Raw genomic sequence first — 25074 nt, 5'->3', positions numbered from 1 at the left:
CCCAACCTTAAGCCTGCCCAGCATGTGCAGCAGCTCGAGCATTAAGCCTTCCTGTGTGCATAACTGAGCTACGCCCTAGTGTAATAAGGTGTAAAGTTTAAATTGTGAATTTATCTTAATTTCCATGGTAATTTACTTTGATCTTTTATTCCAACCATTTATAATCCTTAAAACTCCATCTTTCTGTAGTTAATAGATCTGTTTTATGCTCTACTTAAACTGGTGTATTTTGCTTGAAGTTCTTGGGAAATCTCAGCTCCGTTACAAGGCTGGTTCATGTACTATTCACAGTGAGGGAGGGGTGGACCTTGTGTAATAAACTCACACTGATCAGGCTTCTGATTAAGGCTAGATGGTATGATCCAGGGGTGCAAGACTGCAAAGCTGTAGGGGGGGCGACTTTCTATCATTAGTGTTATGAGTGGCTGCAGAAGCATTCATGTAATTCAGTTGGCTGTGTCCCTACCTACGGATGTCTGTGTAAGTGCAATATCTGCCAGAGATTCACAGCTTGTCTCAGCATCACATGTGTGAGAGGGAGCCAAGGTGGTGGGACAAAGGGCTCAGGGGTGCCACTGTTCAGTTGCATCCCATAGATCCCATCACAGACTTTCAACAACCACAGCGGGTGCTCACTGAGACAGAGAGAGAGATGCCAAAATAGTGATATCCAGTGCCAGCAGACATCAAACTATCAGAAATTCTGTGAACAGAGAAGACCCTGTTAGTGGAAAATGGCTTGTGAGGTATCATTAGAAAATGCATAACCTACTGAATATTATCCTCCTGTTAAAATGTGTAGTAACACTGTATGTAAAATTGTGAGATTTTACAGTATGATATTACTGAAAAAGTTACAGTTCTGGGGAACGCCCACAGACCAGTTCCTCAGAGACAGCAAGGCAAACAGCTGGTCAAACAGCCATTCTCCTGCAGGGGGAAGGTGTGAAGACATTAAGGGCTGGTCTACACTACGGGGGAAAATCGATTTTAGATACGCAAATTCAGCTACGTGAATAACGTAACTGAAGTCGAATATCTAAGATCGGATTACTCACCCATCCTCACCGCGCGGGATCAATGTCCGCGGCTCCCCCTGTCAAATCAGCAACTCCGTTGGGGTTGGTGTTGTTCTGGAATCGATATAAGCGTGCTCGGGGATCGATATATGGCGTCTAGATGAGACGCCATACATCGATCCCCAAGCAATCGATTTTAACCTGCCGATACGGTGGGTAGTCTAGATGTAACCTTACATTCCATCACAGGGACCTATTGAGGCTGTTGTGGAAAACAACCACAGGATTAATATTTGAATCAGCTCAGCCTGAGGCTCTTTTCTTGGTTACAAGCACGCAGGGGGCGACAGCTATTGGAATACTGTTCCCAAGCTAAAAATCACACAAGCCTTTCACAGCTTAAAACCACAAACAATAACACATACGTTGCACGTTAATTTCCTTATTTGGAATATATTGCAAAATATGATGCAGGTCAAAAGCAAGCTGAAGAATCAGTTTTCCATAAATGGCCTTTCCTGTTATTTTATTACACCTGGTGATATGGGAGCAAGACTCTCCATGTCTCAAGAAATGTCACTACCAACCTAGGCCATTTTCACATGCTGGGGTGCAATCCAGATCAGCGAGGAGTTGTGTCATCTGTAATCCTGGGTGAGATTCAGTGTTCTGCTGCTAGAGCTCCCCTGTCTGGATACTCCCAGCCAGCGTTCAAGGACGCACTGAGTGTCTGTATGATAAGTAACCCTGGACCGGCAGCTCTGACTCCAGCCGCCTGCTTGTTACACCCCAAGCACATTCTGGTTTGGGTAGAGAAGGCTCAGGGTTTGAGAGAAGGCTGGGGGTAGGAAGCTTCTGTTCATTATGCTGGACCTAACCTCAGTTTTATTTGAGTAAAGAGGAGATATTTGACATTGTGTGATGCTGCTCCTGTGCTCTGTTCCCAAAGTGTTCTGCAGCAGAGGAGGGTCTCTGGTAGTATGTATGTTACTGGCCTATTGGGGTGATGCTGAAACAGGACAGGGTACAGATGGCATTGTGGGGGTGGCATGAACCTTCACTCTTCATTTCCCCTTCCAAGAACAGAAGGGACAGGAACCCTTACCCAGCGACGTCACAGTCTCATAGTTCTCCTGCATGACATCCCAGTAGAGGGCTCTCTGAGTGGGGTCCAGCAGAGTCCCCTCTTCCCTGGAGAAATACACAGCCACCTCCTCGAACGTCACCGGCCCCTGAAAGAGCAGGATTCCAATACTCAGTACCTGCTGACCCACTCACAACCCCACTATTCACGGAACAGCAGCACCAGGGAAATGGAAGCTCCGGGAGGCACATGTTAACAGAGTCCCACCCCACCTTGCTTACAGCAGCCAGGAGGCATCAGAGGGTAGAAAGAGAGAACCTTTGTGTCTCCCATCTGACAGACAGAAGCAGGGTCTTCACATTTATCACATAGCTACTAGCCAGAGCTTAATATAGGAGATGGGGCTGTCTCTGGACCCTGATAGTGGCTCCCTGGTAGGAATCCAAGCACTCTCCAAATAAAATATATGGAAGAAAGGAGAAGTCAACCATACAGAATAGAAGTTAGAAGGTCAGAATTGTAGTGCCCATTAACAAAGGTTTAGAGAAAATAGAGCCTATCAAACTAACGGGATATCCTTATTGGATGAGATCAAAAGTTTGGTTACAGCTAATAGTATTGATGTAATATACCTAAACTTCCGTAAGGGACATGACTTGATTAGCACAATATTTTTACTAAAAAAAACTAGAATGATACAAAATAAACACGGCATACATTAAATAGATTAAAAACTCTGATAGTAAATGGGGAACCATGAGCGAGTGGATTTCTTTCTAGCAGGCTCCTGCAGGGATTGGTTCTTGGCCCTGTGCTATTTTACATTCTTATCCATGACTTAGAAGAGAGTACAAAATCATCACTGATAAAGTTTACAGTTGCCACAAAGATTGGCGTTGGTGGTAATTAATGAAATGTCAGTAGATTCAGGCTCCATCGCTGAGAGTCTGGGAAGTTGTCCCAGCCCTGGCTGGAGGGTTATTTCCTGTTCCACAAAGAGGGGAAGTTCCATTCCCAACTCCTGTGCCTTGAAATTAGGACCTATCTGACACTACACCCCCATATTCATCATAGTGGTATGATTATAATATGATTAGGACATAATTAAGATCTATTTTGTAGAAGATGCATCATGTGTGGTGTCACTGGAAAAGTTCTGATTTGCTGAATAGGATTATCCTATTTGTGTGCACATATCATGTTCGTATCTGAAGTTATGGATATTGACTCTGTATCTGTGTTTCAAATGTGCTTACTCTGGGTAACACCCACAATGAGCCTTTCAGGTACAACAATGAAGAAGCCAGACAGTGCTGATGGCTCAACAAAGACAATGGACTGTGGAAGAGCTTAGCCTTCCTGTGAATGTTTCAGCCAGCCTATGAGTCATGGCTACTATGACTCGGCAGGGCCTGTGACCAGACCACATGACACTAAACTCCATTTTAGTACCTGTATTTTTCCACAAACTGGACTAGGAACTGAGTTTGGAACAAAAGGTTCCCACCATATGGAAAAGCTACATAAGGTGGGGTGTGACATCATCTCTTGGCCTCATTCTCCACACAAGAGAACTTCTGGAAACACCTGAGAAACAAAAACGGATGTGGGGGAAGTGCTGCTCCCAGGATCAAGAGATTTCTAGCTTGTGTATGGAAACTTGGGGGACTGCTTGTACCATCAGTCAGGGTGAGAAATTGCTAATTCAATTTCTATCCATCTAGTATCTTAGGCTTAGTCTGAGTTTTGGTTATTTGCTAAATAATCTGCTTTGATCTGTTTGTTATCACTTATAATCACTTAATCTATCTTTCTGCAGTTAATAAACTTGTTTGATGCTTTATCTTAACCAGCGTATTTTGAGTGAAGTGTCTGGGGAAAATCTCAGCTTGTTGTGCACATCTGTCCCATATCGAGGGGAAGGGGAACTACATTAATGAGCTTGCATTATAGAGATCCCTGTGCACTATAAGATGGTATCATTCTGGATTTATACTACAGCAAGTGTGCAAGGTTGGGGAGTGGGAAATTGGCTCTTGTCTTCTATCTGTCCTTGAGTGGCTTAGGTAACGCACTCAGGTAGCTTAGTTGGCTGCATGGCGCCACCTGCTGTTGTGTTGGGTGATAACAGGCCCTGGAGAGGCTGGCGAAATCTCCAGCAAAGCAGTGTGAGAAGGGCCAGCCCAGCGTGAGGGTTAGAGGACACAGCAGTTCCCAGAAGCTCCACAAACTGCCTCCTGGGGATGACAACCCATCACGCCCTACACTGCACAAGTCTCAGCAGGTTTGTCACATGCTGTCCCCTCCCTTTCTCCACCCGAGATATTTCCTGCTTCCCACCACCTCTAGCAATTCCCACCCTCTTATGCATTTACTGCTCCTCAACCTCCAAGCAGAGCCCGCCACCCTGATAATCTCTTACCTGAGCCAGCTCCATTGCAGCCATTTCCTTGCCCCTGGGAGGACGAGATGATCTGCAGCGAAACATGGATGTTATTCTCTGGCCTGCCGGGGTGAAAAGGGCAAGGTGTGAGAATTCAGACTAGGCTTTTGTCCATTCCACAAGCCGATTCCCCCCAGCTTTTCCCCTGCTAATGCACATTCTAGGTTCTAGCACACTGTGAAGCACAGAGTGACCTTATTCCAGTACAGGCCTAGCCCCCTCCCACCAGGGTGTAACCCTCTGACACATGGGGAAACCCTCCCAGTAACAGTCTCTCTCTTACACGTATCAAGTTTGCGGACAACACCAAGCTGGGAGGGGTTGTAAGTGCTTTGGAGGATTGGATTAAAATTCAAAATGATCTGGACAAACGGGAGAAATGATCTGAAGTAAATAGGATCAAATTCAGTAGAGAAAAGTGCAAAGTACTCCACGTTGGAAGGAACAATCGGAGGCCAGAGAAGAGCAGAAAGAAAGGAGTCACTTTGGGGGATTCTCCCTGTCATTGTCCCCAAGGCAGCTGTCTCAGGTTTACAAAGGTGTTTCATGTTCCAGCCTTTATACAGTCTCTCCTGGGAGTGCCCCTTTCATGGACTGGGCCTAGTTTTAGTTTTTGGTAGTTAACAAGCTTGGTTTATTGTTCATCTAACCAGTATGTGTGGATTGAAGTGTGTTGGAAACTCTGTTTGGGATAACAAGCTGGTGCATGTCATTTTCCGCTGATGAAATGACAGACTTCATATGAGCTTGGGTCGTTCAGTAGCGTGCTGGACAGTGCAAGATGCACATTTCTGGGGGAAAGTTGGGCACTTGAGAATTTGCTGGTTTTCTCCTGAGGTGTAATTCATGAGTGGCTGTCTAGCAGCACTCAATACTGTGTAGTTGGGAGTGAGTTACATGCTGGAGACTGTGTGTTAATTGGCCAAGAGGGGCTGTTCTCGCGGGAAAACAGTGGAAAAGGCACCCCATGCTGGAGGACTGAGGGGACAGCTATTTAACAGTCCAGATTGTACTCTGGGTAACGTCACAGATACTCATTATGACAGAGCCTCTTACAACACAGAGAAAGTAAATCCATGTCCCAGAAATCGAAGACTCCAGACAGAGGGCAAGTGTCCCTGGCACTGCTTCTTGCTGACAGAGAGGTTCAGAGACAGTGCGAGAATCCTGGGGAAGCTGGGAACAGGAAGCATGGGCTGGCGGGGTTCGGTGGAGAAAGGGAACAGGAAGGGCAGGGATATTACTGAATCCAGGATCTTAGCAGTACTAGATGACAGGATAGCACATAGTGCAGCCCATTGGAAAACACAATCCCAACTATACATACAAAATGATGGGGTCTAAATTAGTTGTTTCCACTCAAGAGAGTGATCTTGGAGTCACTGTGGATAGTTCTCTGAAAACATCCACTCAATGTGCAGCAGCAGTGAAAAAAAGTGAACAATGTAGGAAATAATTAAGAAAGTGATAGATATGACAGAATATCTCATAGATCATATTTGTAAAAACAGCAAATAAATCCATGATACACCCACATCTTGAATACTGCATGCACATGTCACCCCATCTCAAAAATAGAAATATTGGAATTGGAAAAGGTTCAGAAAAGGGCAACAAAAATGATTAGGGGTATGGGACAGTTATGCCAGACCTAACCCCCAGTTTCATTTGAGCAAACAGGAGATATTTGACACTGTGCAATACGGCTCCTGTGTTCTGTTCCCAAAGTGTTCTGCAGCAGAGGAGGGTCTCTGGTATTATGTGTGTCACTGGCCTATTGGGGTGATGCTGAAACAGGACAGGGTACAGATGGCATTGTGGGGGTGGCGTGAACCTTCACTCTTCATTTCCCCTTCCAAGAACAGAAGGGACAGGAACCCTTACCCAGCGAGGTCACAGTCTCATAGTTCTCCTGCATGACATCCCAGTAGAGGGCTCTCTGAGTGGGGTCCAGCAGAGCCCACTCTTCCCTGGTGAAATACATAGCCATCTCCTTGAAGGTCACCAGCCCCTGAAAGAGTAAGAGTCCAACACTAAGGACTTGCTGCCCCACTATTTGTGGCAGAGAAGAGTGAATCAAATGGAAGCTCTGGGTGGATCATAGTCAGGAGAGTCCTACCTCGACCTGGCTCAGAGTATCCAGCAAATGCCAGGGTGAGGGGATGAAGAGAGAGCCCCTTATCTCTCCCAGCATATCCATCACCCCCCTACTAGTCACTGACTGATACAGGAGATGGAGCCCCTAGCAGGGTCCAGGGAGAGCTCGCTGGTAGGATGCCCAACACCCTCCTCATTGTGAGGAGCGGGATATGAAGGGAGAGGCAGCTCCAATAAGCCTGAATCATGGGTGTCCCCTTTATATCTCACAGCAGCTGATGGTTAATGAGGTCAGGCTCCAGCACTAGGAGTCTGGTCAGTTTGACTAGCTCCATGTAGGTGGGTTATTTTCTCTCTTCACAAATTAGGGCATTTCCACCTCCAAACCTCCTGGGTCTGTTCCTAGAATCTAGGCCACTTAGTAAATAACTCCCAGCAGGTCTGCCACACCCTGGCCTCCTCCTTTCCCCACGCTGTGAATTTCCGGCCCCGCTCCAACCTCCAAACCAGACTCTGCAAACCTTCCCACCTCTGGTGTATTTGCTTTCCCTTTCCTCCAGCAGGAACCCACCAGCAACCCCCCGATAATCTCTACCTGGACTGACTCCACTGCAGCCATTTCTCTTCCCTGTCCCACGCCAGGCTGGGATGAGCTGGAGCAAAACATTCTGCAGCCTGTCTGGGGGAGAAGGGCAGTTGTGGGCGTTTCACAACCGGTTTTAGTTAATTTCACATCACAATTCCCCCAGGCCCTTTCCCTGCAGACAGACACCCTAGATTCTGTCATGCTGGGAAATACTCAATCTGTTTATTACAGTTTGGACCTGGCTCCTCCTGCCAGGCTAAGTCCACAGACACATTTTAACCTCCCTTCTCTCTCCCCTCACCCCTTCTCTAAACACAAGGCTAGAAAAGAGCAGAACAAAAGGAGTCACTGTGGGGGATTCCCTCAGACACTGACCCCACGGCAGCCACACCCCAGAAGGGGGAATATGGAGTCAGGAACTGGCTTTTGCTCTGTCTGATCCTTGTTTTGTTCACTGGAAAGTGGTTCTGCCCCAGGATGCAGCAATACATGTGTCTGGGTGGACTAGAGAGCTGGAAATCTCTCCCCCACATTCATTTCTCCCAGTGCCCCTTTCAGTCTCTCCTTCCCCTGTCCTCTCTCCCTGTCCCTCTGGCTGGGACAGTCTCATTCCTGGGGGCTTTGCTCTCCCATGGCTGGATTTCCTCCTGGCAACCGCTAATGGGAGGAGAAATGAGGTGGTGTTGTTTGTGCAGAGTCACTTTCTTGCCAGACCCTAGGACATTCCCTGAGGTCTTTCAGTTACCTGGAGACTCTGGCTCAGAATTTAGTAGTAACAGGGCCCAGGACTGCCCTAGGGGGCTAGGATCAGCTGCAGAAAGTCATCCCCTGGGCCGGGCAGAGAAGAAGCTTTAATTAAGGTCACTTCCCAGCACAGAGCCCCACTGGGGGAGCAGCAGCTGCCAAGCCTGGTCTCCAAGATCACAATGGAGGCTGCAGCATCTGACCCAGGAAGCTGAACCCCAATATCCTGAGCAGAGAGGGACAGAGTGTATGAGCAGCTTCCCTCCTTTAGCTCTCTGGGGAGAGCAGCTAATGGGAGCCCCTCCTCACAGGGAGAATGGCTGATCTCATTTGACCCACTGTCCATCTGGAATCACTCCTTGTCTTTCCATACAGTGACTCTGGATTAACAATGGTCTCAATGACACCGGATTTCAGAAAGAATGAGTTCAGAACGCTGTGGAAAAGAGCATCGTGTGGCAGTGCTGACTCCCTTCCCACCTCCCTCACCCCCGCAGATCTAGGACAAGGACTGGGGGCAAAAATTTTCCAAACGGAACCGAAAGTTCCTGCAGTTTTCAAAAGAGGAGAAAAGTAAATTCTGTGAATTCACACTAACAGTGTTTGCTAAGTGGACAGAAAGCTATCACAGTGACAGGGCACGTGACTGGGGAATGGACTTGGTGACCTGGTGACTAGGAGCCAGGACTCTGGTACAAGTTGACCAGAGAGAAGGATCATGGTTAGCAGCAGCCCCCAGACACCCCCTAGTACTCAGAGCCCAGACCCCCCAGCAAGGGGCCCCAGACACCCCCCAGCCAGGATCCCATCAGATATTCCCTGGGACGCAGCCCCCAGAGTCCCTGGCCAGGGACCCCAGATACCCCTCAAAGCCCCACCGGCCAGAGAACCCCCACCACACCATGATTGCCAGGTTGGGAAGCCCAAAGGGTTCCCCCCACCAAGAGCCCTCAGCAGCCAGGGACCCCCTCAAGGGACCCACCCCCCCCACTGGGAACTCAGTCCCTCACTGCCTGCCTAGGAACTTCCCCACCCTCCAGAACGATCTACCCTGACATTTGCCTGGGACCCCCTCCTCTGCCCAGTGTGACCCCCTGATGCTTTACAGTGCGACCCATCACTCTGCTTCCCTGGCATGCCCTCACCTAGTGCCAGGGATCCCCTCCCCCAGCTCTGTGCACTGGGCATGGCAACAAAACCAGGAACCAGCGGGGGAAGCACAGACAGAGCCCCTGGCACAGAACCAGGCTCTCTCTAACCCTCTGTCCCGCTTCCCCAAGAGACACCCACCCCCACTGTTCTGCAGCCACCAGGCCCCCAGCGATACCCACCTCCAGGACCCATAGCCTCAGGGATGGGCACATCAGAACCACCACCCCCGAAAACCCCAAACCTCCACAACCCACCAACCTGACTAGGGTACCCCCTGCCCAGCCACCCAGAGGCCTCCCCCTACCACAATGCCCCTTCAGCTGCAATCTCCCCACACAGACACCTTCCCTGCCCCTGCAAGTGTTACCTCACAGAGTGTGAGAAGTGGCTAGAAAGTTAACACCACCTCCTGCTGGTCACTCACACAGGCAGAGGGAGCCTGGGGAGTGCTTCTTTAACAGGAGAATGGAAGGCCTGGAGGGCAAGAAAGATCCACGGGCTGTCACTAGCAAATAATGGCCACCATGGATCCACCCCAGAGGCGGCTGCATCTTAGCACATTGGGAAACAACCCATCATATTCAATTAGAAATAAAACAACTAGAGAGAAGTGGGGCAAATGTTTGACGTATTTTATATCAATCTTTGAGACATGCAGAGAGAACCCTGTCACAAACGACATTTGATAACATGAGAGAAAACCACCAAGATCGGAGGGGATTTGATGTTGCTATTAAATAACTAGTGGAAAAGGGGGACTGTTGGACTGGATTTTATATGACTGTCCAATACATAAACAGAATGTGATGGTCCCCCCCCGGCCACGGGGCAACCATTCACGTGAGCAGCTCAGAGCCCTTTGAGGAGCTGATTTAAGGGCGGGGGGGAGCTGGAAGGCTCCCTGGACAATGGAAGGGGGCCGCAGGGGAATTGGGAAGTGGAGTCTGCGCAGTCTCCATGGGGGATGTTCTCCTCCCTTCCCTTCCCTGCCCTGGCAGAGAATGGGAACCTCATCCCATCCCACTCCAGTGGGAGCCGTGTTCTGGGGAATGACCCAGGGCAACAATTTCCCACCCAAACAAGGACAAATCGCTGCAGATAAAATGGGTGGGAAAATCCAGCCCCCATCGGAGAGATTTTAAATTGACATTTGAGAAGTGTGGAGAGAAAAGGGAAAATCAGAGGCAATTAGAGAGCCGATCATTGGAGGGGGGAAGGAGAATCTCCCTGGATTTTATAGCCACGTGTGATAATGAGAGAGAAAAGGGGAAATCTTGAGAGAATGTGTGTTTGGGAGGAAGTGGCAAAAACAGGGACAGGATCCAGTTAACTCACCTCCCTCCCACCCCGGGAATGTCCTGGCTGCACAGAGACAGATCTACCCAACCCCACCCCACTGACCTCCCCCCCCTGCAACTCCGGCTTCTCCTCCCCCCTCGACACCTCCGCCCTCACACCAAAGGGGGGGGCTCTGCCAGCGCCTCCCACTGAGTTCAACTCCTGCTCCTCCCCACAGCCCGGATTGTGCCCTTTAGCCCCCCACGAACTCTGCCTCCAGCTGCCTGATCCACCCCCCCCGCCTATCAATTTCCTGCTCTCCGCCAGCCCCTCCCACGCTCCCTGTTACTCCCCCGTCCTGCTCCAGCCCCGCCCCCAGTGCCCGGCGGAACGTTACGGCTGGTCCGGGCAGGGGGAAGGGCAGCGGCTTCAGCGGCTGTTACTGGGCATGCGCAGTGCCCAGGAGTAGCACATTGCTATGGGGAGGGTTTTAATACACCGCCCCCCCGCCGGGCCCAGAGTCCGCCCCTCCCCCCCACACGACGGCAAGGCCCCGGCCCCCCCATCCCAGCGGGGGTGGGGTTAATAGGCACCTATATAAGAAAAAGACCCAAGAATCGGGACATCTAGTCATGCTAGTCCCTGCTGTTCTCATAAGGGGTCGGCTTAGAGAGGGTTTGGCTACACTTGCAGCTGTCCAGCGCTGGGAGTTAAATCTGTCTTCCTACAGCTGTTTAGGGAAAGCGCTGCAGTGTGGACACACTGACAGCTACCAGCACTCTGTCATGGCCACATTTGCAGCGCTGTTGGGAGTGGTGCATTATGGGCAGCTATCCCAGCATTCAAGTGGCTGCAATGTGCTTTTCAAAAGAGGAGGGTGAGGTGGAGTGTGACACGGAGCGTGGGGGAGACAGAGCGAGTGGATTTTTGGAGCTGACACTGTGTCAGCTCCCTGCCTGGCAAGTTCAAGCCTCCTCCCCCACCCCTCTCTCATTCACTAAATGCAAATAGCCGCCTTTGTTCTTTTCCTCACAGACCAGATAAGCCGCTGATCCAAAACAGACCCCCCCCAGCCCGTGCCCACCCGGCTGCTTCTCTCCTCAAGCAAACACCAGCTGTGGGTGTTCCAAAGGGATCCCCCTGCCTCTGCTCATTCACTGCAAACAGTAACTGTGTTTGGTTTTTAGATAAGCAGCTCCGGGAGCCTTGAGCTCACAACAAAACAAACAGAGGCATCACACCAAAACAAAGAGCGTTATCTCTACTTACAAGCATTATGGGAAGGTTCCGGAGGTCAGTGACAGCGTAGTAAGATTAAGCACTGTTTACACTGGCACCCCAGCGCTGCATCACCAGCTCTGTTCTCTTTATTCCTCTCGTCGAGGTGGAGCACATGCAGCACTGTAGCCAGGGAGATACAGCGCTGTATGTGCCTCGCCAGTGTGGACGGGGAGTAAGTTACAGCGCTGTAAAGCCACCACCTGCACTGTAACTCTCCAGTGAAGCCAAGGCCTGAGTTGTAGTAATAATAGCAGCCAAGAATCCGATGGCATCTTCTAGACTAACAGACGTGTTGGAGCATGAGCTGTCGTGGGTGAATACCCACTTCGTCAGATGCAACAATAGTCCCATATGGGCTAGTGGTCAGGATTCCTGGTTTTCACCCAGGTGGCCTGGGTTCAACTTCTGGTGTGGGAAGAGTGCAGAGCTTTTGCCCAGAGTGGAGGCAGGAAATGAAAGGAACAGGAAGGGATCCTGCCAGCAGTGGAGTTAGACAGTGTAGGGAGGGGACCCCAGAAGTGGGGGTGGGGCAGTGGTTTGGGGGGAGATGAGGGAAGGATCCCAGCAGTGCGGGAAGTTGACAACCTGGAGAGCACAGGCCTGGAATGGGGACCTGGAAGAGTGAATGTGTCCCTCTAAACCCATCAACTGCAGACTAGGCAGGCTTGGAAGAATTGTGTATTTGTTGGTAAATGTCAATTTCTGTGTAAACACACAACCCAATGGCAAAATATTTCCATCAATAATCATCAAAATTGACAGATGGGCAAAGTAAGAAACATGCTGCTTGAGAACTTATCATGTTGTAGGAGCAGCAGTGATCTTAATGCTCTGTATAACCTGTATGCTCAAAAGATCTGTTAAACTCCCCCAGCTTGTGTCCTTTCCCTCTTTGAATGCCTGTGAAGTGGCTTTCCCACTCTCCCTTGTACCTCCAGTGAATGCCCTTCACCCGGCCCATCTGGCCAGTGGTTCGCTGTGTTACATTCTATTGCACCTCAGGGAGACTGATCTTCATCACACCGTCCATAGCTGCGCTGTGGGACACTTACCTTAAAGGATCCTGACATCTCCACTGCCAGGCCTGTCCTGGGAGCGTGAGTATGAGTGTGACACCCTCCCCCATCCCTTCTTTTGAGCTTAGCTATCAAGCTAATTAATGTGCTGCTTTCTGCCAAACTCTGGGGGGGAGGGGCATTATTAGTCCTCTCTAAGCTTACTAAACGACCCAATTTTCGGTAACACAAGCAACATTATTTGATCTGTTATTGTACCAAAGGGGGAGATAGTTGTCTATAAAGGAGGGTGAAGACTAAATGCCTCTGACGAAAATGGGATTTGAACCCACGCAGGCAGAGCATAATGGGGTAGCAGTCCATCACCTTAACCACCCGGTCACCTCATCTGAGCTATCAAAAGTTGGACAGGAGGAGAAATCTAAGGCCGGCAGAGATAGGGACACTAAGGAGTTTTTAAATACTAAGCGTAAGCAGGGTCTGAATGAGCTCCCCTCTCTCACCTAGTGAGGAGCTGGGGAAAGACTTCAGGAACAGACCGTGTTTGCATAGACACACCTACTCTGCCTAGCTATGCAGCATGATGGGGCCGCTTCCCCAAAATGACCAGTTTGGGATGGTCTTGGGTTACAAATCACTTTAGGATTGAGTGGAATGAAATGTTATTCTCCTTCCTGTATGAGTGAAGGGCAGCAGAACATACCTAGTCCGTCCTGATGGAGGGGTAGGTGAGTGAGGAATAGCTTTTATTGGACTGCAGAGAAGTGATTGAGGACGTCACCCTAAACCAGTGGTCCCCAAACATTTCACATTGTGCCCTCTTAGCCATGGCTGTGGCCCCTCGGAAGCCACGGTCAAGAACCGGGGCTGGGAGGAGTGGGGCTGTTGCTTGCTGGGGAGAGGGGTGCGGACAGGGGTAAAGGGGTCTACGCCGGGCTGGGAGCCAGAGTCTCAGGCTGAGGGTGGGGTTGGGGAAGAGCTGTGGCAGAGTGGTGCTCCCTCCCTGCCCTCTATGTGGGCTGCCTCAGGTCCTGAGGTGCCCCCATGAATGTTCCTCTGTGTCCCCCTAGGAGTCGCACCCCACATTATGGGGACCACTGAACCCTACTCGCTAAACCGGGGCTAGTGATGCCAAACCCCCGGGAAAGGGAGAACAAGTGTGGGGTCCCAGCACCAGAACCATGCCCCTACCTTCTGTCTGTGGCTCTACCCCCTTCCACCCATGGCCCCATCCACTGTCACTTCTGTTCCACCCCTTCCCCCACCAGCCCCACCCTATCACTCCTTTACCCCTGCCCCGCTGTGGCCCTGAGACCAGAGAAGCTCTGTGCCCCAGCTGCAGCCCCCGGGCTGTAGCAGGGAGTGGGAGCTCCTCCAGCCCTGGGGCTGACATAGGGGAGACTTTTCCAGGGGGACCTAACTTGGCCAGGGCCCCTGATCATGGGCCCCACTGTCCCCTTGGCAGTGCAAGGTTTGGGGAGGCTGAGCCCCCTTGTCATAAACAGATAGCTAAGGGTTAATGTTCTTTTACCTATAAAGGGGTAACACCAGTAACCTAAAACACCTGACCAGAGGACCAATCAGGAAACAAGACTTTTTCAAATCTGGGTGGAGGGAAGTTTGTGTGTGAGTTCTTTGTTCTTTGTCTTGTGTCTGTGGCGTCTCGGCTATGAGAGTGATTTTTCTATCTCCTGCCTTTCTAATCTTCTGTTTCCAAGTTGTAAGTACAAAGATAATAAGACAATAAGTTTATATTGGTTTTTTTTGTATTTACATGTGTGTAGTTGCTGGAATGTTTAAATTGTATTCTTTTTGGATAAGGCTGTTTATTCATTTTTTTCTTTTAAGGAAATAACCCTGTATTTGTCACCTTAATACAGAGAGACCATTTTTATGTCCTTTTCTTTCTTTTTATATAAAGCTTTCTTTTGAAGACCTGTTGGATTTTTTCTTTAGTGGGGGACTCCAGGGAATTGAGTCTGCAGCTCACCAGGGAATTGGTGGCAGGAAGAAGTCAGGGGGAAAATCTCGTTGTGTTAGATTTACTAGCCTGACTTTGCATACCCTCTGGGTAAGGGGGAAGAGAGATTAGCTATCTTGGTACTTCTATTTCCAGGACTGGAAACAGGGAGGAGGGAGTCCCTCTGTTTAGATTCACGGAGCTTGCTTCTGTATATCTCTCCAGGAACCCAGGGAGGGAACACCTGGAGGGGAGGAGGGGGAAGGGAAATGGTTTATTCTCATTTGTTGTGAGACTCAAGGCATCTGAGTCTGGGGGTCCCCCGGGGAAGGTTTTGGGGAGACCACAGCGAGCCAGGCACTGTATAAATCCCTGGCTGGTGGCAGCTTTACCAGGTCAAAGCTGGTAACTAAGCTTGGAGGTTTTCATGCTAAAACCCATATTTTGGACGCTAAGGTCCAAATCTGGGAAAAAATCTTATGACACCCCTCCCCCGTGAGCCTCCATTACGAGCCGCCCAGGCTACCACTGCTCAGTGTGTGGCCAGTCTCTGTGTTTTCTGCTGCTCGTTCTGGGGAGCCTGGCCGGCCTTAGGGGTGGTGCCCCCCGATAGCCGCCCAGGGCTCCAGAGGTCAAAGGGCACCGTGTGGCAGTGCGAAGGTGCTCACTGCTCTCCCCTGCCCCAATGCTACTCCATGGGTCCATAGAGGTTTGAGGGGAGTAAGGAGCAACCCTATGTGCTCCATGCGTCCTGGTCACTTTTCCCACTTGGGCTGTGCTGTGAGGGGAGCATCAGAAGCTGCTGCTCTCTGCCCTCCCGCTATGCAGCCCGGCTGAGGAAAGTGACCTGGATGCAGGGAGCTCGGATGATCTCACTTCTTGCCCCCACATCCCACAGCCCCTAGGGGTGCCCAGATGAGCAGCGTTCCAGGGAGGAGTGGGGGGCAGCAATGCCAGCTGCTCCATGCACGCAGGTCAGTCTCCCCATGTGGGTGCAGGAGGGGGTGCAAGGGTTTCTGTGATGCTTATTCTATCAATATCGTCACTCAATACCAGGCACTCAAATTCACCAGTCTTAGTACTTAGACGTTTAGCGTTTGTATTTAAGCACTTCTAAAATGTGTCCCATTTTAGCTGTCTGCTATTACCTGATGTAATTGAGGGAGACTCTTTCATTTCACTGTTTCTCATCAGAACCTACCTGTACAATATCATCTTCCATCCTCTCCACCTTACTAGGCTATAGAGAATCCCTGTGAATAGTTCCTCTCCTAACGGATGTCTCTGTCTTTAACCCTGTGCTCCTCAGCGCCTGTCGGCTTTCCCCAGCTCTGAGGCTGTGTCTACACCGCGCACTTTACCAGGGTGCAGCTGTGCCACTCTAACCATGCCATTGTAAGGTGCGCTGTGTGGCCGTCCTTATCGCTGAGAGAGAGCTTCCCCGGCAACAAAGCCAAACTACCTCCAATGAGGGGCAGGAGCTTTGTCACCGGGAGCACAGCTCCACCTATGATGAGCTGTTCACACTGCCGCTTTTCATGGATCAAATTTTGGCATTCGGGGAGTGTTTTTTCTCACCGCAGAGAGATAAAATTTTTAGCAACAAAAGCCGAAATTAAAAAAAACTCCTCTGCAACCTATTTAATTTTACCTTTATACAACCTTTATACTGCCTCCAGTTCTGGTATCCTCATTTGAAAAAGATGTTGTGAAATTGGAGCTAGGGCAGCAAAGAGCCACCAAATGTTCTGAGTGCTGGAGAAAAATGCCTTCCAGTGAGCTATTGAAAGAGCTCAACCTGTTTAGCTTATCAAAAGAAGATTGAAAGGTGATTTCATTGAAATGTTGAAGGGCCTTAATGGAGAGAAAAGATTGGGTATTTACGGGCTCTTGAATGGAGCAGAGAAAGGCATAATAAGACCCAATGGCTGGAAAGTGAAAAGAGACAAATTCATATTACAACTGAGGCACAATAGTCAACAGCGAGGATGATTCACCACAGGAGCAAGCTACCAAGGAAAGTGGTGGATTCACCATCTCCTGATGTCATTTAATGAAGACTAGATGCCTTTCTGGAATGTGTTTGCCCCCAAAGTAGCTGTTATGTCATACAGGAGGCCTGTGATATGCAGGTTAGATGCTCTAATGGTGTCTTCTGACCATGAAGTCGACTAATTTCTGAAAAACTGAGTGTAGCATTGGGAGCAGCGTCTGATGTTTTCCTGTCTAGCCGGCTTGCTGCCTAGAACGAACGCTCCTTGAGTGGGGTGATCCACAGGGAGTAGCTCAAACCTCCAAAGTGCCTGGCCAGGGGCAGGACATTAGCCCAGCAAGGGAGGGGTGTGGCAGTGACATCACAAAGGCCTTTTGCAGGTCCTCAGTCTATTGGTCAAAGGTGGTGGGGAGGTGGTGACCTCACAGAGAGATGCTGACATCAGCCAGGCAGGACAGGGACGAGGGGCCAGGGAAACCTCAGAGACCTCTGTGGCTTTGCTTCAGCACGTTTCCTTCTCCAGGTCTCTCTTTGAGGACTGAGAGATAATTTGGGGTTATGGACGTGAGCACCAGGAGGAACCTCTTTCGAGGTTCCTCCTTCCCTTGTAGTGATTTTACTAGAAAACAGCCGTCCCTGTTTAGAAGGTAAGAGCCTCCTGGAGGTTTGAAACCTGTTCAGTCTGATCTGTCTGGTGACAAGTGAATTCTAGGCATGGAAAACACGAGCTTAAGGAGGCAGAATTTTATTGCGCACCTGGGATTTTGTCCCTTAGAATCGCTGGGGACATTAGGGTTTGTCATTTTTGTTTCACCTCTTCCTCCATCCCTCCCTCCTCTTCTTCTCTTGCTTCTTTTGTCCTTTCTCCTGTTCCCTTCCCAACAACAGGACGGAGGTGTGTGTGTGTGTGTTGCAGGGAAGTCCTCTGCAGCTCCCACTATGGAAGGTCCACCCAAAAATGTGGGACTGAAATAGTGCTCGGGCAGTGATCCTCACCGGTGACCTGGGCCATCCTTTGGGCTCTCTGGTGAGAACCCTCAGCCTCCCGTCCTCCGTCTCTACCCTGATTGGTTGAGCAGGGGGATGTTGACAGGGAGGAGACTCAAGTCCTTGTTGTTCTCTTTTAAGATCAAGTAAATAAGTCAGAACCAGTTCTATCTTTGATTAATTTTGCTGCTTCTCTGCATTAATTGTCTCTGAGCAGTTGATGATTCCCTCTAACATTGCAGTTCTCCTCAAATACTTGCTGAATAATTACTGTCACTGTTGTTGGTCTGGAGCTCATCTGAGAGCACAGTATTCAGGTCATTCAATGTCTGAAATTCAAGATCCGATGGTTTGTTTGAAAATCAGGGCTCTTCGGTCCTATTCCCAACACTGCCTCTGACGGGCTGTGTGACCTAAGACAAGTCAATTCTCCTTTCTCAGCCTGAGCTTCTCCCTCTTTCAAATAGGGATAATAATGATCCGCTCTTACCTACCTCATGGTGGATGAAGGATGCGGATCCACTTGGGAGTGTCACTAGAAGTAGTGCATAATATGAAGTTTCCCAAAAAATGACATAATAGATTAGCTGAAATAGTCTATTTTATTTGTATTTTTTTATTTTGAAATTGTTAATAGTAGCAACGACTTAGCTCAGATTGAAGCATCTTATCTAATGGTTGAGATGTAAGTGTCTCCTCTTTGTGTCCGAGGAGACAATTTAACACACTCTGACAAAGAGAAGATGCTTTTGTTTTGCAACAAAATATTTTTGCAAAGATCTTTCATCCCACTTGTTATGATTTTGAGAAACAAACTGGTTCAGTCTAAATGGGATTTTCGGACAGAAATGGTTTGAAAGAAATTTTACCACCATCTCGATTCCTGGGCTCTGGGGTGTTTTCATCTGTTAGAACAGGAGTCAGAACTGGTTGCTTCTCTTTCTGGCTCTGCCATCGCCTTGTTGTGTAGGCCTTGGGTAGGTCACTTCCCTTCTCCCATCTGTCCAGTCGAAACAGGAACAGTTCTCGAACTATGGGCAGTTTAGAGCCCAAGTGAGATAAGGGGTATTAAAGCCCTCTGTGAAGGAGAAAGGGGAGTTTCACAGTGTTTAGCACCAAGGAATTCTAAAGTTTGCTAAAATGTCTAGTCTGTGGAAACAAGAAATGGTCGGGGCCAAACTTATTAACCACTGCCTTTTTAAAGCCCATTCAAAGATGTGAGTCCCTATCTTTTAGGTACCTGTGGTTCTTTGCCAGCAGCAGAGAAGAGGTTCCTGCCTCCGTTTTTGTGGCCTTAACAAACCAGGTGTTGTGCCCCAGTTCTCGTCTGAGACCCCTGAAAAAGAGCATCTTCCCATCCATGAACAAGACAGGACCTATCTTTCAAAGGGGAACAAAAAGACCTCTGGGACTTACAGACTAGCTAGCCTGACTGCCATAGCTGGAGAGATCCTGCAATACATTCTTAAACACTCAGTTTGTCAGCAGCACCTACAGGATGATTTGGTTCTTATGACTAGTGAGCGTGGAATTGTCAAGAACAAATCATTCCAAACCAATCCTCTTTCCTTCTTTGGCAGGGTTCTGGGCCTGGTAGAGGTGAGTAAACAATAGATGGGATCTAGCTTGGTGTTACTAAGGCTTTCGACACAGTCCCATAGGACATTCTCAGAAGCAAACGAGGGAAATGTAGTCCAGCTGCAATCAGTGTAATGTGGGTGCAGAGCTGGTTGAAAGCCAAGACTCCAGAAGCCCTTCTCCATGTTTAGCTGCCCAACGGGGAGGGTGAACCTAGTGGGTCTGGCAGGGATCAGTCCGGTGTCAGGTACTATTCTATATTTTCATGAATGATTTGGAAAATGGAGTGGAGAGCATGCTCCTAAAATTTACAACTGACACCAAGCACTTTGGAGCACAGGATTGAAATTCAAAACACCCTTAACAAATTGGAGACTTGGTCTTCTTGAGCCAAACTCCATGGTTAGGGCTCTCTCTCTACACTGGGCTGAAGTGAAACCCCAGAGCCAAGCACTCCTCCTGGGCAGTGAGCTCCGACCTTGAATGGTCAGATGCTGCTTAGCACTGTCAGAGCAGCTTTTGCTGGGGGATTCTCCCAGCACTTTCCAATAGCGGGAAGGTATGAAATCCCCATTTGACTGCTGGGGACAGAGCCCGAGAGTGGGGAGCAACTTGCCCAAAGTCCCCAGAAAAAGGAAAACAACCAGCAGAGGAACCAATAGGAAACCCAGCAATGGAACTCAGGAGTCCTGGGGGTGTGCTGTGGTGACCAGATGTCCCAATTTTATAGGGACAGTCCGAATTTTGGGGTCTTATCTAGGATCCTATTACCCCCCACGCCGTCCCGATTTTTCACACTTGCTGTCTGGTCACCCTAGGGTGTGCACATGTGTGGGTCCCAGCTGCTCCCTGCCCCCCTCACTGAAGCAGATGTGCAGGGTTACTGCCCTGGGAAGTGCAGGGCCCTAGTGGATGTGGGGTTGGCTGGAGGTAGGGTCTGGCTTCAGGCAGGGCAAGGGCTGCGTGGCTGGCTGGCTTCAGGCAGGGGGGTGCATCAGGGGTTGGCTGGAGACAGGGCAGGGAGGATGCGGCTGGTGCAGGCAAAGCAGAAGGTGCAGGGCTGGCTGGAGACAGAGGCTGACTGCCGGCAGGGCAGGGCAGGGGGTGCAGGGCTGGCTGCAGGCAGGGCGTGGGGCAGGGCCGGTGCAAGGAAGTTTCATGCCCCAGGCGAAACTTCCACCTTGCACCCTCCCCCCCAGCACCCCTGCCCTGAGGCGCCCCACCCGTGGCAGCTCCCCCCTCCACCCTGAGTCTCCCCTCTTGTGGCAACTCTCCTGCTCTGCCCTGCAGCACCCCCGTCGCCCGAGCTCACCCCTGCTCCGAGCACGAGCACCCCGAGCACGCCATGGCCGCTTCACTTCTCCCACCTCCAAGGCTTGCGGCGCCTAAGCCTGCCAGGCAGTCAAGCACCCTCCTCTGAGCCACAGCAGCCCTGACAGTTGACAATAGAGGCACCTTAACCCCTGAGTTCCTTCAATGTGTCCCCCTCGGGGGTCCAGCTCTGATCACCAGATACTCGGGGTATGTCTATACCACCTGCCGAATCGGTGGGCAGCGATCGATCCAGCGGGGGTTGATATATCGTGTCTAGTGTAGATGCAATACATTGAGTGCTCTCCCCTCGCCTGCTGTACTCCAGCTCGGTGAGAGGCGCAGGCAGAGTCTACGGGGAGCTGCAGCAGTCAACTCACCGAGACTGTGACATTATAAGTATAATCTAATATCTCATTGAAAGGTGACAGGGCCAGAAAGAGTTAATTAACTCACCTCACCGACTGACCTGACCCGTGGGTGAACCTTAAAAACTGGTTAACAAGATATGTAAATGAACAGAGCTTTGAAATGCAAGTCTGCAGTGTTAGAGGTAGAAGGGGAGGTGTTTGCTCAGGTCTTGTGATGTCAGCAAACAAGTCTTGTCTATTGCTATAGTTTTAATTCAAAGAACAAAAAAAGAATATTAACATTTATGATGATACTTGAGTGAAATAGTATTATTGTCTGTGTCTCTTTGAAGGTTGTGGTAATCTGTATCTGAACTGTTTGATGGATGTACTAATTGCCAGGATGTTTGGAAGAAGAGTTAAGCCTATTGTTTTCTCAGGCTGAAAGGCTGCTGGAAATGTTTAAGAACCTGGGACACGATCCTTCTTCATCTCAGATCTGCTTTGGGTTTCAAGAGGGGGAAACCTTAAGCCACAAGGATTGAGATCCCCAGTCATTGACTGGATCCACCCTGAATATGGACATTGGATTATAACCTATGGACTATTTCTAAAAGGACTTTTGGCAACTACAAGCTCATCTCTACTTTGTATCTGAACCTCAAAAATTGAATTCAAGTCTATATGTCTATTAATCTTTTAACCAACACTCACTCTCTCTCTTTTCTTTTCGAATAAATTTTAGCTTAGTTAATAAGAATTGGCTATAGCATGTATTTTAGGTAAAATCTAAGTTATAATTGAACCTGGTTATGTGGCTGATCCTTTGGGATCGGAAGAATCTTTTCTTTTATATGATGAAGTAAGATTTTCAGGAATCATCATCATATCTAACAGGTGTGTCTGGACGGAGGCCTGAGGCTGGGTACTTTAAGGGAACTGCGTGGTTTAAACTTCTAAGTAACCAGTGAGGTACTACAGAAGCTGTTTTGTGCTGGCTTGGTAAATCTAAGTATTGAAATAACCAGCAGCGTTTGGGATTTGTCTGCCCTGTTTTGTTTGCAATTCACTCTGATTGAGTGAGCTGAGCTGGCTCCCACGGGCAGCACCGTCACACCTACAGCCAGGCTGCAGAGGTCCGGGGGATCTTAGGGGCCTTGGGGTGCACAGATACATATGTCCAGGCCATAGCGGTCCCTGGGGGGCTTAGAGAGTTTGGGGGGGACACAGATACCAATCTCCATGCTCTAGGGTCCCATGGGGGCTTAGAGGGTTCGTGGGGGGCACATATTCCTACATCCAGGCTGTAGGGTTACCAGGGGGCTTAGGGGGTTAGTGGGGGGCAAAGATACCTACGTCCAGGCTGGAGGCATCCTGGGAGTCTTAGGGGATTTGTGGGGGCCAAAGACACCTATGATGTCCAGGCTGTAGGGGTACCAGTGGGTTTTAGGGGTTCGAGTGGGCACAGATACGTATGTCCAGGCTGTATCATTCCCGGGGGAGTTAGAGGTTTCGTGAGGGGCACAGATATCTACGTCCAGATTGTAGATGTCCCGGGAGGGGGGAGTTAGGGGGGTTGTGGGAGTGCAAATACCTATGTCCAGGCTGTAGGGGTTCCTGGGGGCTTAGAGGGTTTCTGAGGGGCACATATACCTACGTGCACACTGGAGTGTCGCAAGGGGCTTATGGAGTCTATATGGGGTACAGATACCAATGTTCTGGCTGTATAGGTCCCTCGGGGGCTTAGGGGGTTTGTGGGGGGCACAGATACCTAAGTTCAGGCTGGAGGGATCTCTGAGTGTCTTAGGTGTTTGGTGGGAGGCACAGATACCTACGTCCAGGTTGCAGGGGTCTCGGAAGGGCTTAGGGTCTGTCACGGATTTTTGTGGAGTCCGGTCCTGCACCCCTCTTCCTGGGACTCACAGTGACTCTCAGCCAGCCAGTAAAACAGAAGGTTTATTGGACAACAGGAGCGAAGGATACAGCAGAGCTTGGAGGCACAAGCAGGACCCCACAATCAAGTCCTTCTAGGGGTTCAGGAAACTTAGTTCCCAGTTTGGGAATCCCTGAATTCCAACTACCAAGACCAAAACCGAAACTGAACTAACCCAACTCCTTCCAGCTGGCCATTTCCTGTGTCCAGCTTCCCGGGCATAGGTGCTGACCTCTCCCTCCGCCTAGCTCAGGTTACAGGCTGAGCACGTGTCCGGTCCTAAAGTCACCCCCTGCTCTCCCATCCCCCACACAGACAGTTCCTACTCCATCACAGTAATGCACAGAGCATTTCCCGCATGGAGCCACAGTGACACCGTGTGGCCATTGACGCCTTGTGACCACACCAGGTAATGGACAGTGCATTTCCTGCTTGGAGCAACAGTGACACCATGTGGCCATGCAGGGAAATGCACAGAGCATTTCCTGGATGGAGCAACAGTGATTCCATGTGGCCACGCAGAGTAATGCACAGAGCATTTCTCTCATAGAGGAACAGTGACAACATGTGGCCATGCAAGGTAATGCACAGAGCATCACGCCTATGTAGAGGCTTTAGAGATCCCTGGGGGGCTTAGGGGTCGTGGGGGGCACAGATAGCTACGTCCAGGCTGGAGACATTCTGGTGGGCATTAGGGGCTTCATGAGGGGCACAAATATCTACGTCAGGGCTGGAGAGGTCCCTGGATGGCTTAGGGGGTTGTGGTGAGCATAGATACATACGTCCATGCTGTAGTGGTCCCTGGGGGTTTAAGGAGTTGGTAACGGTCACAGAAACCTACGTATGGTCTGGAGAGGTCTCTGGGGGACTTAAGGGTTTGTGGTTGCGCAGATACCTACGTACCGGTTGGAGGGGGCCCTGGGGAGCTTAGGGGGTTTGCGTGGCGTACACATAGCTGTAACCAGGCTGGTGGGGGCCCTATGCGTCTTAGAAGGCTGGTGGGGGGCAGAGATACCTATGTAGGGACTGGAGAAATCCTGGGGAGGGCTTTGGGGGTTCCTGGAAGTCACAAATATCTACGTCCAGGTTGGAGGAGTTCTGGGGGTATTAGGGAGTTGTGCGGGGGCACAGATACCTATATCGAGGCTGTAGGGGTCCTGGGGTTGCTTTGGGGAATTTTGGGGTACAGATACCTACTTCCATGCTGTAGGGGTCGCTGGGAGGATCAGTGGGTTCGTGAGGGTGCAGAGATATCTATGTCCGTACTATAGGGATCCTGGGGGGGTCTTAGGGGTTTGTAAGGGGCACAGATACATTCATCCAGGCAAGAGTGGTCCTAGGGACCTTAGGGGTTCATGCTGGGCACAGATACCTGCGTCTAGGCTGGAGGGGTTTTGGGGGTCTTAGGAGGGTTGTGTGGGCACAGATACTTATGTCGATGCTGGAGGGGTCCTGTCATGTCTTAGCGGATTCGTGGGGTCAGAGATACCTGCATCTAGGCTGGAGGGGTTCCGGGGGGATTAGGTGTGTTTGGGGGGGGAACAGATACCTACATCCTGATGGTAGGTGGCCCTGGGTAGCTTAGGCGGTTTTTGTCGGTCACAGATACAAACATCCATGCTATAGGGGTCCCGAGGGACTTTGTGGGGCTCTAGGGGTCACAGATACCTACCTACAGTCTGGAAGGTTCCTGTGGGTATTAAGGGGTGTGTGGGGCATACAGATGCCTACATCTGGGCTTGTGGGTTCCCTGGGGGGCTTAGAGGTTTGTGGAGAGCACAGATACCATTGTCCAGGCTAGATGGGTTCTGGTGGGATTAGGGGGTTGTGGGGGGCACAGATACCTGTGTAAGCAGAAGCAGGATGAACTCTACCCTCACATCTGGTGGTGAACTATGGCAAGTGTGGAAAAGGATTTCAGGGTCTGATCATGTTTATTTGTCTTTGGGGTGTGAGATGTGGAGTGTTGTCACCCTGATTGTGTGGATGAGGAACTGTGAACCAACTTTGAGACAGGGATTCTCACCATCAGTTGAGTGGCACTCACTAGACAAGGGAGTGGGCTCCATGGGTGAGCTAGAGTCACCAATTGCACTTTTTTTCTTTTAACAGTTGAGTAGCAGTGTTGATTTTTTATTCTCTTAAAAGTTGAATTTCTAGGTTTTTGAGCTGAAATCACTGAAAAGATGTGTTAGCTTGTGGGAAACTCTGAAACTGTATTGCAGAACACAGTAGTTGGCAGACAGGAGCAGTTTGTGGGAG

The 25074-nt window shown here is 50.0% G+C and overlaps 1 protein-coding gene and 1 long non-coding RNA gene across 2 annotated transcripts in view; one reads left to right on the top strand and one right to left on the bottom strand.

Moving 5' to 3' along the window:
* Positions 1-7282, bottom strand: part of LOC127042219 (zinc finger protein 560-like) — a 69519-nt gene extending 62237 nt beyond the window's left edge. The window contains exons 1-3 of the mRNA XM_050935837.1: positions 7239-7282; positions 6431-6557; positions 4526-4608 (exon numbers count right to left, since the gene is read on the bottom strand). Coding sequence (XP_050791794.1) covers positions 4526-4608; positions 6431-6557; positions 7239-7262 — 234 coding nt within the window. The 5' untranslated portion in view covers positions 7263-7282. The remainder of the gene's footprint in view (positions 1-4525; positions 4609-6430; positions 6558-7238) is intronic.
* Positions 1-25074, top strand: part of LOC127042227 (uncharacterized) — a 101067-nt gene that overhangs the window by 38941 nt on the left and 37052 nt on the right. The gene's annotated exons all lie outside the window — the stretch shown is intronic.

The sequence above is a fragment of the Gopherus flavomarginatus genome, unplaced genomic scaffold (assembly GCF_025201925.1).
Source record: "Gopherus flavomarginatus isolate rGopFla2 unplaced genomic scaffold, rGopFla2.mat.asm mat_scaffold_34_arrow_ctg1, whole genome shotgun sequence".
NCBI classification, from domain to species: Eukaryota; Metazoa; Chordata; order Testudines; family Testudinidae; genus Gopherus; species Gopherus flavomarginatus.
This window is presented reverse-complemented; position numbering and strand designations above follow the sequence as displayed.